We start from the raw sequence: 14,874 nt of genomic DNA, 5'->3' as shown, positions 1-14,874 counted from the left end.
ACCTGCAGACCACGGATATCTTTTTCCCTTGGGTGTCCTCCTTATTTCCAGCCTTGCATTCACACAATAAATTTGTCTGCCTGAAGCAGTTCTCTGCATGCTATTCTTTCTAAACTAATTTCCAAAGACTAGGCAGGGAATTATCAGTATCAGCCAATTCATTGCCGATTCTAGCTTTCTCTATATATATTTGCTAGATTCACTAATTTTGCTTGTCATTCTTGTTTTCAACAGGCTATTTTAAATACGTAATAAATAGCAGTGATCAAGTTTCTCTGATATTTCAAACTGAAGTTACAAAAATTTATTTTACTTTTTTGTTTGAGCTCTGAGAGTCTGTGAAAGTTAAAATTTTTATAGCAAGCACTGTGGTTTAGATTGTGTTTCCAGTGACATAACTAGTTAAATGTAAACCAGATGTGCTTTGAAGTTTATTTCCAGGAATGTACAGTGAACTGTTTCAGTTCCTGGTTCCACGACATTTATAACATAAAAACATTGTATTTAAAGAAAAATTAAACAGTTTATATTTGTAGCTGTCATGGCATGTGTTTATAGTTTTTGAGTTCATAATTGCTTAATATAAAATAGGGATTTTGAAAGTATATGATACTGACATTTTTCTTTTGGGGGAGCTTCTTACAAATAAAATTAGTAGGTAATATATCATCTGTCTTCAGATTAGGTATCTGCTGCTTTTTTGGCTGATTTCTTTTTTACATTGTGTTTTTATTGAAAGAATTTTAGTACTCTGGAATAGATGTTTTCATTCCAAATCTGTGCTATATTTATAAAACCTGCTCTTGTATTTTTCTTTTAAGAGGCCTTCTTGCTACAAATGACCTGAAAGAAAGATGCATTTATATTTCTTCACACAATTTCTACTTGAAGAATTCATTTCATACCTGGGTACTTCTTTAGTAGTTTTGAAATAGCAAAGAAGGAACATAACTGTTTTCCGCATGGATTTTTAAATTTGCATTTCAAGTCCATAGACTTGAAAATCAGCGAGCCCTGCCTTTTCAGAACCAGTTTAGTTTGTATTTGACTTGAGATGTTCAAGAGTAAACATTACAATCTTCTAGTTATTTATTTGCATGTTTTCCTTGGTATATATAGTATTCATGTTTAATTCAAAGAGGTGTTTAGAAAAAAATAAGTATTATGGTGAACTCGGAAACTGTAGTGTTCAAAAAAAAAATCTTGAGGTACATTGACCTGTTTCGGATAGTTAACCAAATACAGAAAGAAATCCATGTCTCTCTTCCTTAAATTGAGTGGTTTAATTTATATTGAAGGTCAGTCTTTGATATTGTTTCTAAACACTTTAGCTAAATCTTGTATTTATTTTTAATTAGCTCATGTTAAGCTATTTAACTTTATTGGCTTGACATTTTGTTTAGTCACCACTTGAGAACATAGGCATACTCTAATTCTGACCGTCATACTTCTGACCGTCAACAGGAGTTGTTTAGATTATGGTATATGATTTGATTTAGGACTCAGATCAAATTAATGATGGTAAAGGTCTATTTAAAACAATTAAAAGATTGTTTTCTCTTTTTAATTTTAGCACAATCAGTTGTGCTTTAAAAATGTCTCACACCAGGGGGCTTCCCTGGTGGCGCAGTGGTTGAGAGTCCGCCTGCCGATGCAGGGGACCACGGGTTCGTGCCCCGGTCCGGGAAGATCCCACATGCCGTGGAGCGGCTGGGCCGGTGAGCCATGGCCGCTGAGCCTGCGCGTCCGGAGCCTGTGCCCCGCAACGGGAGAGGCCACAACAGTGAGAGGCCCGCAAAAATGTCTCACACCAAACATGGAAATGTGAACGGGAAGGTGGATAAGGGCTAGAGGAGAATGCCGTACCCAGTATTAAAGTTTCATCCCTTATTCCCTGATTTGTATCCAGAAATTTGGAATTAAAGCCAGCATTGTGATATGTTGTCTCTACTACAGGCTTTTTAAATTCTTCCAAAACCTCTCGGAGCCACAAATGACAGAAACAGTCACTTTTGTGCACAGCACACATTGCACCCAGGAATATGTTGCTTTCCGTGGAATCAGAATTCAGATTTCCCACAGGAAAATTACATCTCATTATAGGAGAAAATGAATCCAATTTATGTAAAGTTGTAGTGAAACAGTGAAGCTTTAGATGCTAAACCCTTTCAAAATAGGCTGATTCCTATAGTCCTACTGAGACCCCGGCCGTGCACATGTGTATTCACATGGTAAAATGCACTTCTCCTTTCCCCATTCACTTTATGCCTCATAGAACCATATTAAAATTACAAGAGCCAAGCTTACCAGACATTCTGGCATAGCATGGCTTGTTGGAGTAATATTTTCCAGAAACACATGGCAGCTCTAACAGAATCTTTTCCTTCTGGATTGTAGATATAAATGAATGTGAAAGCAACCCATGTGTCAATGGGGCCTGCAGGAACAACCTTGGATCTTTCCATTGTGAATGTTCTCCTGGCAGCAAACTCAGCTCTACAGGATTGATCTGTATTGGTAAGATTCATACATGGTGCTGATGTTTCAGTTTCACTACAAAGATAAGCAGAGACCTCAGGACTTCTGCGGATAAAAACAGAACACAGTCACAGGAAGCTAATAATTAGGAGTTACTTCAGTTGTTTTCTCTTGTTATCAAGATAGGAGTACAACATGATAGCATAAACTGGACAGGCTCTTATATTTTGTTAGATTCTGGGAAGCGTTCCTTTCTTATAAGTATATATATTATGCTATACGTTATAAGCATTTCCATACCACACACATATTTATATTCATTCCCCAGGAATGCCTTAGGCATCAATACAATCAAATCCTTACTGCATACATTTTATAAACAACCTTCAATGGTAAACAGAAATGTGATCGCATTTGGACTCAGTTAACAAGAATTTGAAGAGTTTAAACTTTAAACAAATAGAAAGAATTTATTGTTTTTTTTCATTTCTCCCATCAATCATAAATTTATGAGCTCCAAGGAAGAGAAGATAACTGTTTTCTTGCTTTGGGAAATCTCTAAGAGAGAAAGATTCCAAAACTTCCAAGACATCTTTCAATGTATCTCAAAACATATAAGGTCAGTTTTTGACGATAGGAGATATATAAAATGAAATAGTCTGATCTATCACTATAAGCAACCGTTTAGCATATGTAAGGGAAAAAACGATCCCAGTCATTCTTTGCTGCTTCTAGTGTCTATGGCTACACTGGCTAGGTATACATACTTCATATTATTACCTAGTATCCACCTTTAAAGGGAACTAAATATGTATTTCCAAGTAGTTAGGGAGATGTTTCAGTTTTACATAGTGCCAAATAAATTGGCTGTTTTTGTTTGTTATTTATTCAATATCAATTTTCAATTTAGTATTTTCCAAAGACAATAGTATTTTCAGCATTATGTCTGATGCTAGCAATATTTAGCTGGATGCTTAGAGTACCTGTTTGTCACAGGAGGAGAACTGACCAAGTCCAAAGTTTCAATGAAAACCTTCCCTTTGGAAATGCCAACTCTTCATCTCCCAGTGAGGTACAGCTGGTGAAATTTGAGCCTTACTCAGCTCTCCATACTAGGAAATAGACTGCCATCTGCCTAGGGCATTACTTTTTTTTCTCACAGAATTCCTGGTTTGGGGGGGAGGACGTGTGGGTTGGATCTGGTAAGGCAGAAATATTTTTGCTAAGCCACAGTTTCCAACTGAGATAGACTCGTTTTATTATGCAAAGGAAATGAACTCAGCATTAGTCAATTAATGTCTCAGAAAACTAACTCTGTATGCCACTTGGGCATCAAAGATATCTTAGTTTTTGCTTTGTCATAAACATGTCTATGATTTGGGCCTTTACCCTTATAGTTATTAATGAAAAGGAACAAAGACTTTCTATTTCCAAGTCATTATGTTGTACACCTAAACACCACCATATTTTTCTCAGCCAACGTGTTACGTGTTTTCATTCATTGTGATCATATTTGAATATCCCAGCTTAAAGCTTCTCAGAAAGAAATTTACTTAATATTTTAAAATTTTAGACATCATTTCTTCTTCTTTTTTTATTAAAAACAGAATTCTAGTTTTAAAAAGGGAGTTAATAGTAAAATATACTTAGGAAATATTATGAATGTACTTTTTAATAGGACTGTCAAATGGCTTTAATCAGTAATTAGCCTGCAAGCTGTTCTTGGTAGGGGCCAAATCTCTAAATTTAGAACTGGATAAAAATTCCCTGATATAATTAAAACTTTAAAATTGTCAGAATGTACATGAATTAGTTAGATACAAAGAATATTTAGGGATTTAGAAGATATTATGCAAACTTCCTAAGTATAAACCAATCTTGAACTGTTCTATAAACTGCTTGAAGAGACTGCTGTATGCTGGTTGAAATGATTAAATATAATAGAACAATAAATTTGGTTAATCTTTCCTGCATTACACTGCTCACATCTGATAGCTCTGCATAATCTAGTCCAATCTCCCTCATCTTTGACTTGGATCTGCATTCTGGGCATGGACACGACAGGCGCAATGCTCCTCATCTTAGCCTATTAGCAGCGTTTAGCACCGTTCATCACTCATCCCTTCTCAAGAATTTTTTCATTTATGGCCCCCTCTTCTTTTCCTTTCACTTTTCTGGCCCGTTTTCTCAGTTTCCTTTGTTAAATCTTTCATATTCTCCTGTTTTCCAATTTGAAATGTCTCACAGGTCAGTCCTTGGACCTCTTTGCTTCTCTGTCTTACACTCATGCTTAGATGGCCTCTACATTGACTCACATTTCTTTCTCCATCCTTAATCTGTCTGCTAATTTCAGACTTGTATTTCTAATTATCTGCACAGTGTCTCCATTTGGGTGTCTAGTTGACATTTCAGACTTAGCAAATTTCTGTCTTTCAGCTTAAATCTGTGTCTCCTAGAATCATTTCTGCCTTGTCAAATGGTAACTCTATTCTTGTAATTGCCAGCCTCTAAAACCCTGGAGTCATCCTTGATGCCTTTCTCTCAAACTGCACATTTAATCCATCAGTAAATCCTATTGATTGTACTTAAAGTTTATCCATATTTCAACCACTTCTCACCACCAAGATCAACAACCCCCAGTCCAAGCCACCATTATTTCTCTTCTTGATTTTTACTGTAACCTCTAGCTTATCTGCTTTCCCTGCTTTATTTTTTTCAGAGATCTTAACCAACCTCTGACTATATAACTACATCTGTATTGTGACTCTGTGTGTGTGTGTGTGTGTGTGTGTGTGTGTGTATGTGTAGGTATATAGGTACACACACAAAAGAAAAAACAGTCAGGAGATAGAGATGGATTGTATATGTGTGTGTATGGATGGATTTGGGGACTTTTCAGTGTTGATACAATACCAGCCTACAGAAGCAGAGTAAAGCCTCTGAAATCATACAACGCAGGTTTGAATCTTGATGCTGACACTCTCCTAGCTGGGTGACCTTACTTGGGTAAATTAGTTGACCCCTGTGCCTCAGTTTTCTCATCTGAAAGTTGTTCACACCTTATAGGGTTGTTTTAATGGGTAAATAAACTAATACATAGAAAGCCTTTAACAGTGCTTGTTGCTACCTCAATAAATATTAGCAAATATTATTAGAATATATCTTACTTAAAATGACTACAACCAAGGTGATAAATCAGTAATTAACCCAGTCCTTAAAAGACCATTTCAATACACAGTAGCCTTACACAAGCATCTCAGTTTCCTCTGTGCTATGGAATGTACAGGTTTAAGCCTCTAAAAAACCTGTAATTTGAGACCTGATACAAATGCATTTGAGCAAATCTTTTTTATTTGCATACAGTTTTTATCCAAACTGAATCTCAAAACAGAAAAAAGCAAACGGACCGCCTATTTCTTCCCCACAGCCTTGCCCCATAACTTTTTGTATTCAGTCAAGGACAGAATTGTTTGTTTTGTTTTATCCTCTGACCCAGAGGGCTTGAGTTGTAGGTAATGTGCTCTTACCCACTACCTTGTTCCATAGGGAATCAGATTACAACATCTCCCTTCATGGGCCTGCCAGTTTCACTGCAATTCCCTGTCTGTGTTTCTGGTTGTTTTTTTGTTTTTTGGGGGGTTTTTTGCGGTACGCGGGCCTCTCACTGTTGTGGCCTCTCCCGTTGCGGAGCACAGGCTCTGGACACGCAGGCTCAGCGGCCATGGCTCACGGCCCCAGCTGCTCCGCGGCATGTGGGATCTTCCCGGACCGGGACACGAACCCACCGTGTCCCCTGCATTGGCAGGCGGACTCTCAACCACTGCACCACCAGGGAAGCCCTGTATTTTTTTTTATTGTTGATTTTAGCAGTATAACTTTATTTGACCTTATTATTAGATGAGTTTTAAAGTAAATACTGTAGTTTACATTTAGGTCTGTGATGCATTTTGAGTTAATTTTTGTGAAGGGTGTAATGTCTATGTTTATATTAATTTATTATGACCTTAGGTTTGCTAATGACTTGGATACAACACCAAGAGCATGAGTCATGAAAGAAGTAATTAATAAATCAGGCTTCATTAAATTAAAAACTTCTGCTCTGCAAAAGATATGGTCAAGAGAATAAGAAGCCAAGCCACAAACTGGAAGAAAATATTTGCAAAAGACATATCCGATAAAAAGACTGTTATCTGAAATATAAAGAGCTCTTAAAACTCAACAATAAGAAAACTAACACCCTAATTAGAAAATAAGCTAAAGATCTTAACAGATACTTCACCAAAGAAGATATACAGATGGCAAATAAGCATATGAAAAAATGCCCACATAATATTTCATTAGCGAAATGCAAGTTAAAACAATGAGACACCACTACACACCTACTAGAATGGTGAAAATCCAAAACATTGAGAACACCAAATGCTGACAAGGATGTAGAACAACAATAACTTATTCATTGTTGGTGGGAATGCAAAATGGTACAGCCACATTGGAGACAGTTTGGATGTTTCTTATAAAACTAAACATACTCTTACCATACACCCCAGCAATTGCACTCATTAGTATTTATTCAAATGACCTGAAATTTATGTCCACCCAAAAACCTGAACACGATATTGATATTCATAGCAGTATAGAGTCATTGACTGTAAAAAATGTACCACTCTGATGTGGGATATTGATAGTGGGGAAGGCTGTGTGTGTGAGGGGGCAGGGAGTATATGGGAACTCTCTACTTTATGCTCAATTTTGCTGTGAACCTAAAACTGCTCTAAAAATTAAAGTCTATTTTAAAAAATGAAAAAAAAATAAATACTGTAGGAATAGCCTTTTTCTTTATTGTTTTCCAAGACTGTGACCACACTACGCTATTAAGCTTTATTAAATTGTTTTACACATCACCTGCAGAGGGATCACCTCAGGAGCTTGTCAAATGCAGACTCCTGGGCCACACACCTGGAAACTTATGAGTCTGCATTTTAACAAGAAGCTTGGTAATGTTATGCACAGTAAACTGAGAGCCACAGTACTGCAAGGAAAACTTCACATATGATTTATTTTACTCAGTTAATACTTGCCATGTCCAACTTTGGATTCCTCTTCTCTGCTTCAAAATTGGTTTTTTAATGGGCATTTAAGGAAGAACTTAAATCTGATGTAGAAACATAGTATAAAAAGTTAGGAGTAGTTGCCTCTGGATGGTTGGATTACAGGTGATTTTTATATTTTCTCTGCTATTTCTTCAAGTAGTTTATCATAAACATGTGTTACGTTTTGAACTAGAGATAAGGCTATACATATGTATTATAGAAAGATGCCTGAAAGAAAATACATCAAATATTAGCCTTGGTGTGTCTTAATGGTGGTTTTATGAGTGATGTTTATTTTTTTTATCTTTAAGATTTCTTTTATTCAAATTATTCATCAAATAATTATCTTCGGTTGGAGAGACACTGGCTTCTCTCCAACAGAACGGAAATTGTGTGTGGTTTATTTGGTGGGGAATTAAGAGAGAAGGAGATTATTTGGAGAATGTTATTTGATAAAATCTTAAATATCAAAGTATCTGCCATAAAGAATAAGTCTTATGAATATTTTTCATACAAGTAATGATCTTATAACAGTAATGCCCTGTATTTGCAAATCCCAGTACGAAATCGTGGACAGTAGCAGCTGCTCCTAGAATACCCATAGATATAATTGTATTAATTATCATATCGTGTGAAATATATACAGTACCATATTTAATTTTCATGTATGTAATATGCTATATTTAAATGCATGTACGTGTAAATGTCTATAAAAAAGTTTTTTAAATAAGGTTCTGTTTTTTAATACTATTAAATAATGCCTTTGGTGTATAGAACTGAGTTCTGTTTTCTTCAGAGATGAGAGCTCCCCACTATTTCCTATTCCTTTTCAGACAGCCTGAAAGGGACGTGTTGGCTCAACATCCAGGACAACCGCTGTGAGGTGAACATTAACGGAGCCACTCTGAAATCCGAATGCTGCGCCACCCTCGGGGCTGCCTGGGGGAGCCCCTGTGAGCGGTGTGAACTAGGTAGGAGCCTGGCCAGCGGGCTTCTGGGCTTCGCATCGGAAAGCTTCTTCGTCAATAGGCATCTCTTTCTCTGTATATTTCCACCATGAGGCAGACCATAAGATCATTACCCTCCCCAACATGTTGTCTTTTCTCGTAAAATGTATTCACTTCTTGAAATATGTATTTGGTTTATCCTTTTACTATAAGCAGACCTTCTGAATAGTTTGGATAAGGAAGGGAATCAACTAGAATTTAGCTACTGGGTGACTATCTGTATCCTCCAATATTCTTATTTGCATGTGTCCCGGTAGAGCATGATGTCTCTTTTCTCTAAATCTTTTGTTTACTTGTGATTTGGTTGACAGTGTGAAAGCAAAAGGAAATTGTAAGAAAAATTATGAGAATCTCAATATGGGTCAACACCAATGGAGTTACCACAGCATGTCATGTGCTCCACTGAATTGAACAGAGGGCAGCTGGAGTCCTTTGCCTCTAAAGCCCAGATTGTGGTTTTTATTTAGTTCAATTTAGATTCCATTATACTGTTTCTTGAGCTTAAGACAGTTGTGTTTTTTGTAATGAAGTAAAAATGTGTCCTTTGTTCTCACAGATACAGCTTGCCCAAGAGGGTTTGCCAGGATTAAAGGTGTTACTTGTGAAGGTGGGTGCGTTCTTGAATGACATTGTTAAGTCTTTAGAGCAGTATTTAAAATTAACATTCACTGGGGCTTCCCTGGTGGCGCAGAGGTTGAGAATCTTCCTGCTAATGCAGGGGACACAGGTTCGAGCCCTGGTCTGGGAAGATCGCACATGCCGCGGAGCAACTAGGCCCGTGAGCCACAACTACTGAGCCTGCACGTCTGGAGCCTGTGCTCCGCAACAAGAGAGGCCGCGATAGTGAGAGGCCCATGCACCGCGATGAAGAGGGGCCCCCGCTTGCCACAACTAGAGAAAGCCCTCGCACAGAAACGAAGACCCAACACAGCCAAAAAAATAAATAAATAAACAAATGTGGGGTTTAAAAAAAAAAGAATTTAAAATTAATTTTAAAAAAACTAACATTCACTCTCACACTTTGGAGATATTTATCACTTTCAAAAACCTTGGAATTTCAATAAAAATACTAGATGTAGTCAACAAATGTTTTAGAATAATATTCTTAGGAAACAGCTTAGAATTTCCCATTTCTCCTCTTTATGCTGTTGGGTGAATTTTTGTGAGGACATCACTAGCCTTTAAGGCACAGAACAGCTGGCAAAGGTGTATGTCTGGGATGTGTTTTATGGACGGGCAAGACTGTGGTAGTTTTCACAGCTGGTACCCAGGAAACCCGGTGGCTTCGTTGTGGAATATTTCTGCTTAACTCAAGTAATAATCCGCATTGTATTGCAGAATGAATATGCTATACAGGAAGTAAGACTACACCTGCTTTTTCTACTTGTAACGTCTTTTTCTCTCTGCTTGCTTCATTTCCCTGCAGACGTTAATGAGTGTGAGGTGTTTCCTGGCGTTTGCCCAAATGGACGCTGTGTTAACAGCAAAGGATCTTTTCATTGTGAGTGCCCTGAAGGCCTTACGTTGGATGGAACTGGCCGTGTGTGTTTGGGTAAGTCCATGCTGTCTTGTGTTTTATGCATGAAACCAAGCATGAATTTTCTTATTTTTTTGGAGAGTGGCCTGACCAAAACTATTTGGTCTATAGCTGGAAAACTTGCTTTAAGTGAGATATTTGGGGGAAACTCACCAGAGGATATTTTTCAAGTGAATGAATTTAAATGAAATGGTTTCTGTATAATACAGAAAGTTAGTATACTCTCAAATTTATCTCAAAAATTCATCTTCCCTGACTGAAACTCTGTACCTGTTAAACACTAACACCCCATTTATCCCTCTCCCAGCCCCTGGCATCCATGCTTCTACTTTCTGTCTCTATGAATTTGACTACTCTAAGTGCCTCATAGGAAAGGAATCATATGATATTTGTCCTCCTGTGACTGGCTTGTTTCACTTAGTGTGGTGTCTTAAAGGTTCATCCATGTTGTAGCATGTATCAGTATTTCTCTCCTTTCTCAGGCTGAGTGTGTTCCATTGTATGTATGTACCACATTTTATTTGTCTACTCATCTGTCGATGGATGCTTGGGTTTCAGCTGTTGTGAATAATGCTTCTATGAGCGTGGGCCGTACAAATATATTTTCGAGTCCCTACTTTCACACACACACAAAAATTATAAGTTCTTTAATCAGATATTTTAGGCTGTTTAGTCTTTCACACTGAGTCAATGGAAGAAGAGAACTATGTATATTTTGAACATTGAAAAAAATGGGAGACTCGCGTTTGAAGTTTAACATTTACCAGCCCATTGCAGCTATGCTCCTTGACAAGACAGTGGGGAAAGCCATGGCAAAGTTTGGATGTGGCTTCTGTGTGAAAATATTGACTGATCCTACCCCTTCCTTTACCATCTTCAGAATTTAAATTTTCTTAATGCTTTATTTTCTAAAGATTTTAAATAAGGAAGCTTTTTCTGTCAGCATTGTATTATAGAAATGCCTAGCTGACTTTATTTTTTATCAGTGTTATTCTTGACTAAACTTAAGTTTCATGATTGAAAGAGAAACTTCTATTGATTCTGTGTTGTCTCTGAACAATTTTTTATTTACTTAAGGGATTTTTCCCCAATATCTTATGAAACAGTAAGTTTTTAGTTTGTAAAATAACTTTACATAGGCTTGTATTTGAAATTTAAGCTTGTAGACAAAGTGTGAGCAATGGTAGTATTATATTCCAAGATCTTCAAGGTATTTAAATAGGTATTCTAAAATTATATATTAACTAAGTATTAAAAAAATTATATATTAAAAATTATTCCAAAACTCTATAATAAATATTTTTAAATTATTCTATTCAAAGATCTTTAAAGTATTTTTAAAAACAGGGATTTTTAAAATTAGTAGTAGGAAAAAAGTTTGCAACAGCATACAGTTTAGTTATTATAATTAACACAAATTTTATTTTAAACTAAGTTTTGACAGCATATTTAAATTTGGATACAAAGTATGACTATAAAATCATTTGGAAAAAAAATCATATGGAATTGTTCAGAAATTATAATATCCAAAGTCCAATTATAAAGAAAACTTCTTTTTGGAGTTTTATTCTTAAATTATCTCCAAAGTTTAGAAAAATGTAAAGTATCTTTTGAAGATGACAAAGTAATAGTATCAGTATGGTCCAATAACTAATGAAATCAAATTGCCTTCAGTAACTAAATGATGCTATATATGAATTTATATCATTGATTTTAAATTATCACTCAGCAAAATAAATTCTCAGTAATATCACTCAAAATCATTCCTTTGTAATATTCTAAGAGGATATATCGGATTCTTCATCCTTGTACTTTTGTTAAATGCTTTTTTTTTTAACATCTTTATCATTAAATGCTTTTTGTCACTACTTAAATTTTGCTACAATAACTTACCGTGGCTGTGAATGTGAGAAGGTTTCAAGAGATTGGCATATGAAAATGGAAAATATTCTGAGAACAAAAGAGATAAATTGCTCTGATAGAAGTTGATCTAAATCAGGAGTTCCAAACTCAGATGCTTGCAGGGGCCAAGAAGTTAACATAAATGAGTGAGGTGGTAATAAGGAGTAGTGGAGACTGCAACAAACTGTAAAGCACATGTACTATCCAAAGGTTTCCAAAATTAATATTAAAATCAAAACATTCACAAGCCATATGTTGACAATGTTTTGATTCCTGATGTAAATATTGATATGAAACTCAGTAGTAAAGGCACAGGATTACTCTACCAGGCTCTTATAACTTTTTACATATGTAATTCAAATGCTTTTTTCCCCCCACTAATCACAGAATTGCTGATATTTCAGTGGCCCTAAAATATGCTAAAGTTATTTATTCTTTCTGATGTCAGTGATACAAAAAAAGGATCATAGCTGATGATAAGAAGGAATCTTATCCCAAGGGAACCTTTTCTTCCTGAAGGTGTCAGGTGAGAATTAGGTAACACTGAAGGAGAACCCACCTGTTCTCTCTTTAAATGACTGTCATTATGGTATCCATTTCAGGAGGTCAGGGACTCTGTCTCCTGCTCATTAGTGTGTCACCAGGGCCTGGCCTCATCCCAGGGCCTAAGCAGGTGTTTGGTATGTGAATGTTCAGTGCATCTTACAGCTTAATCTCAAACTGTGGTTCCCTCTCCCTGTAGATATCCGCATGGAGCAGTGTTACTTGAAGTGGGATGAGGATGAATGCATCCATCCTGTTCCTGGGAAGTTCCGCATGGATGCCTGCTGCTGTGCAGTCGGGGCGGCTTGGGGCACTGAGTGTGAGGAGTGCCCCAAACCTGGCACCACGGAGTACGAGACCCTGTGCCCCCGGGGGCCTGGCTTTGCTAACAGAGGGGACGTTCTTACTGGGAGGCCATTTTACAAAGGTAACCGTCAGCAGCGCATTTGGTCCCTCTGCACTAAAGCTCACCTTCCGCATTCTCTGAAGATTGATTTTGCCTTAAACATTTGATTTCCCACTTTATTTTCTTTGTTAAACAAAACATGCAACCAGCCTTATGGCCCAGGAGTATAAATCACCTGTACAAGTTGGTGTTGAAGTGAAGATGCTAAAAAAGGCAGCTAATCTCACTTTTCTTACAGCCTTCTACTGTACTGCTGCTTTCCTCAGCACAGCCTGATGAGGTGCAGCCCTGATGTTGCAAAAAGTTCTCTATCTCCCCTAAACTTTACAAAACAAATGGTCAGAAATAAAAGGATCAGGACTGTTCAGTAAAAATACAGAATCTTTTTCACAGTTGGCACTTCCTGTGTGGCATCAGTGTAATCATTGAAAAATTTGATATCCCCCATTTTTACTTGAGTACATTCTTTTCCATCATGTTAGATTTTTAACTTAAAATGATGGACCTACCCTTTTATTTTTTAACATCTTTATTGGAGTATAATTGCTTGACAATGGTGTGTTAGTTTCTGCTGTATAACAAAGTGAATCAGCTATACGTATACATATATCCCCATATCCCCTCCCTCTTGAGCCTCCCTCCCACCCTCCCTATCCCACCCCTCTAGGTGGTCACAAAGCACTGAGCTGGTCTCCCTGTGCTATGCAGCTGCTTCCCACTAGCTATCTATTTCACATTTGGTAGTGTATATATGTCCATACCATGCTCTCACTTCATCCCAGCTTAAGGGTAAGCTGGACCTACTCTTTTATATCAACCGGCTCTACATTCCAGCTCTGTTCTGCCTGTAGATATCAATGAATGCAAAGCATTCCCTGGGATGTGCACGTATGGAAAGTGCAGGAATACAATTGGAAGTTTCAAGTGCCGTTGCAATAGTGGCTTTGCTCTAGACTTGGAGGAAAGAAACTGCACAGGTGAGACTATTCTTCTGTTGTACTGGGTAAACCTTGGCTCTCTTTCTTTTGCTATTGGGAAGTACTGCCTTTAAAAGCCCATCTTCTCACTAGGAACATGTACATTGTTCTTTTTATTTCCTTTTCCCGATGCCTGAACCACTTCTCCAGCAAACTTGTGAGAGAACTGCAAAAGAGCATGAAAATAATATCTGTGCTACCTACAAGAACAATATAACAATAGGATTTTCAGAATATATGAGTACTAAAGAATATAGCCATTAAATCAACACTTGTATAAACTTGACATTCTGTTACAAATTTTAAGGTTTGTAATAGAGAAGTTGTAACTTATTTTCCTCATCTGTGGCAGTTTTCTTAATATTATGCTTCAGTCACAATCCATATCCATACCCTTATCCTTCTCTCTAAGAAAATACACAAAATTCCAAGTTTTTCTATTAGGTAATATAACAAATTATTCCAAACACTTGAAGTATGTCTCCAAGGTCTTGTTTCAGAACTCTCGTTTTACATATTCTCTTTGGAATTTTCCCTTTTCTCCTGCCCCCACTACGCGTTTCTGATCTCCATTGAAGTGTCTCTGTTGACTTCTTCCTAGCTTCGTACTCCATAGGATCCTAGTGATTCACTCCTGGCCCTACCCAGCCTAGACTATCCCCTAAGCATTTCACAACTATCCATCTGGTCTTGTGGAGTTCTGCCATCTTGTCTTTCTGCCGTGCCTTCCATGCCGATCCCCAACTCCTAACCCCCTCACCACTGTTTTCTCCACTCGGGGCTGCTGAACTTGGTGGGGAGAGCCTGAGAAAAGGTGACCGAGGTCCCTGCATTCGCCCTCAACCAGGCCTTTGCTGCTGCTGAGCGATACTTGTATTCACCTCTTTACGTCCCTTAATAAATTTCTCTTAGCGGCACTTCTAAACCTCTTCTG

At 37.3% G+C, this 14,874-nt stretch overlaps 1 protein-coding gene across 1 annotated transcript in view; it reads left to right on the top strand.

The window, feature by feature from the left end:
* The window catches only part of FBN2 (fibrillin 2), a 231,632-nt gene that overhangs the window by 147,807 nt on the left and 68,951 nt on the right, over positions 1-14,874 (top strand). The window contains exons 20-25 of the mRNA XM_022588708.3: positions 2,398-2,517; positions 8,402-8,539; positions 9,132-9,182; positions 10,002-10,127; positions 12,757-12,984; positions 13,815-13,940. Coding sequence (XP_022444416.1) covers positions 2,398-2,517; positions 8,402-8,539; positions 9,132-9,182; positions 10,002-10,127; positions 12,757-12,984; positions 13,815-13,940 — 789 coding nt within the window. The remainder of the gene's footprint in view (positions 1-2,397; positions 2,518-8,401; positions 8,540-9,131; positions 9,183-10,001; positions 10,128-12,756; positions 12,985-13,814; positions 13,941-14,874) is intronic.

The sequence above is a fragment of the Delphinapterus leucas genome, chromosome 3 (genome assembly GCF_059928025.1).
Source record: "Delphinapterus leucas isolate spDelLeu-1000000601 "Yukka" chromosome 3, BTC_Dleu_Yukka2, whole genome shotgun sequence".
Classification (NCBI taxonomy): domain Eukaryota; kingdom Metazoa; phylum Chordata; class Mammalia; order Artiodactyla; family Monodontidae; genus Delphinapterus; species Delphinapterus leucas.
Note: the sequence above shows the minus strand (reverse complement) of the source record. Positions and strands in the feature narration are given on the sequence as shown.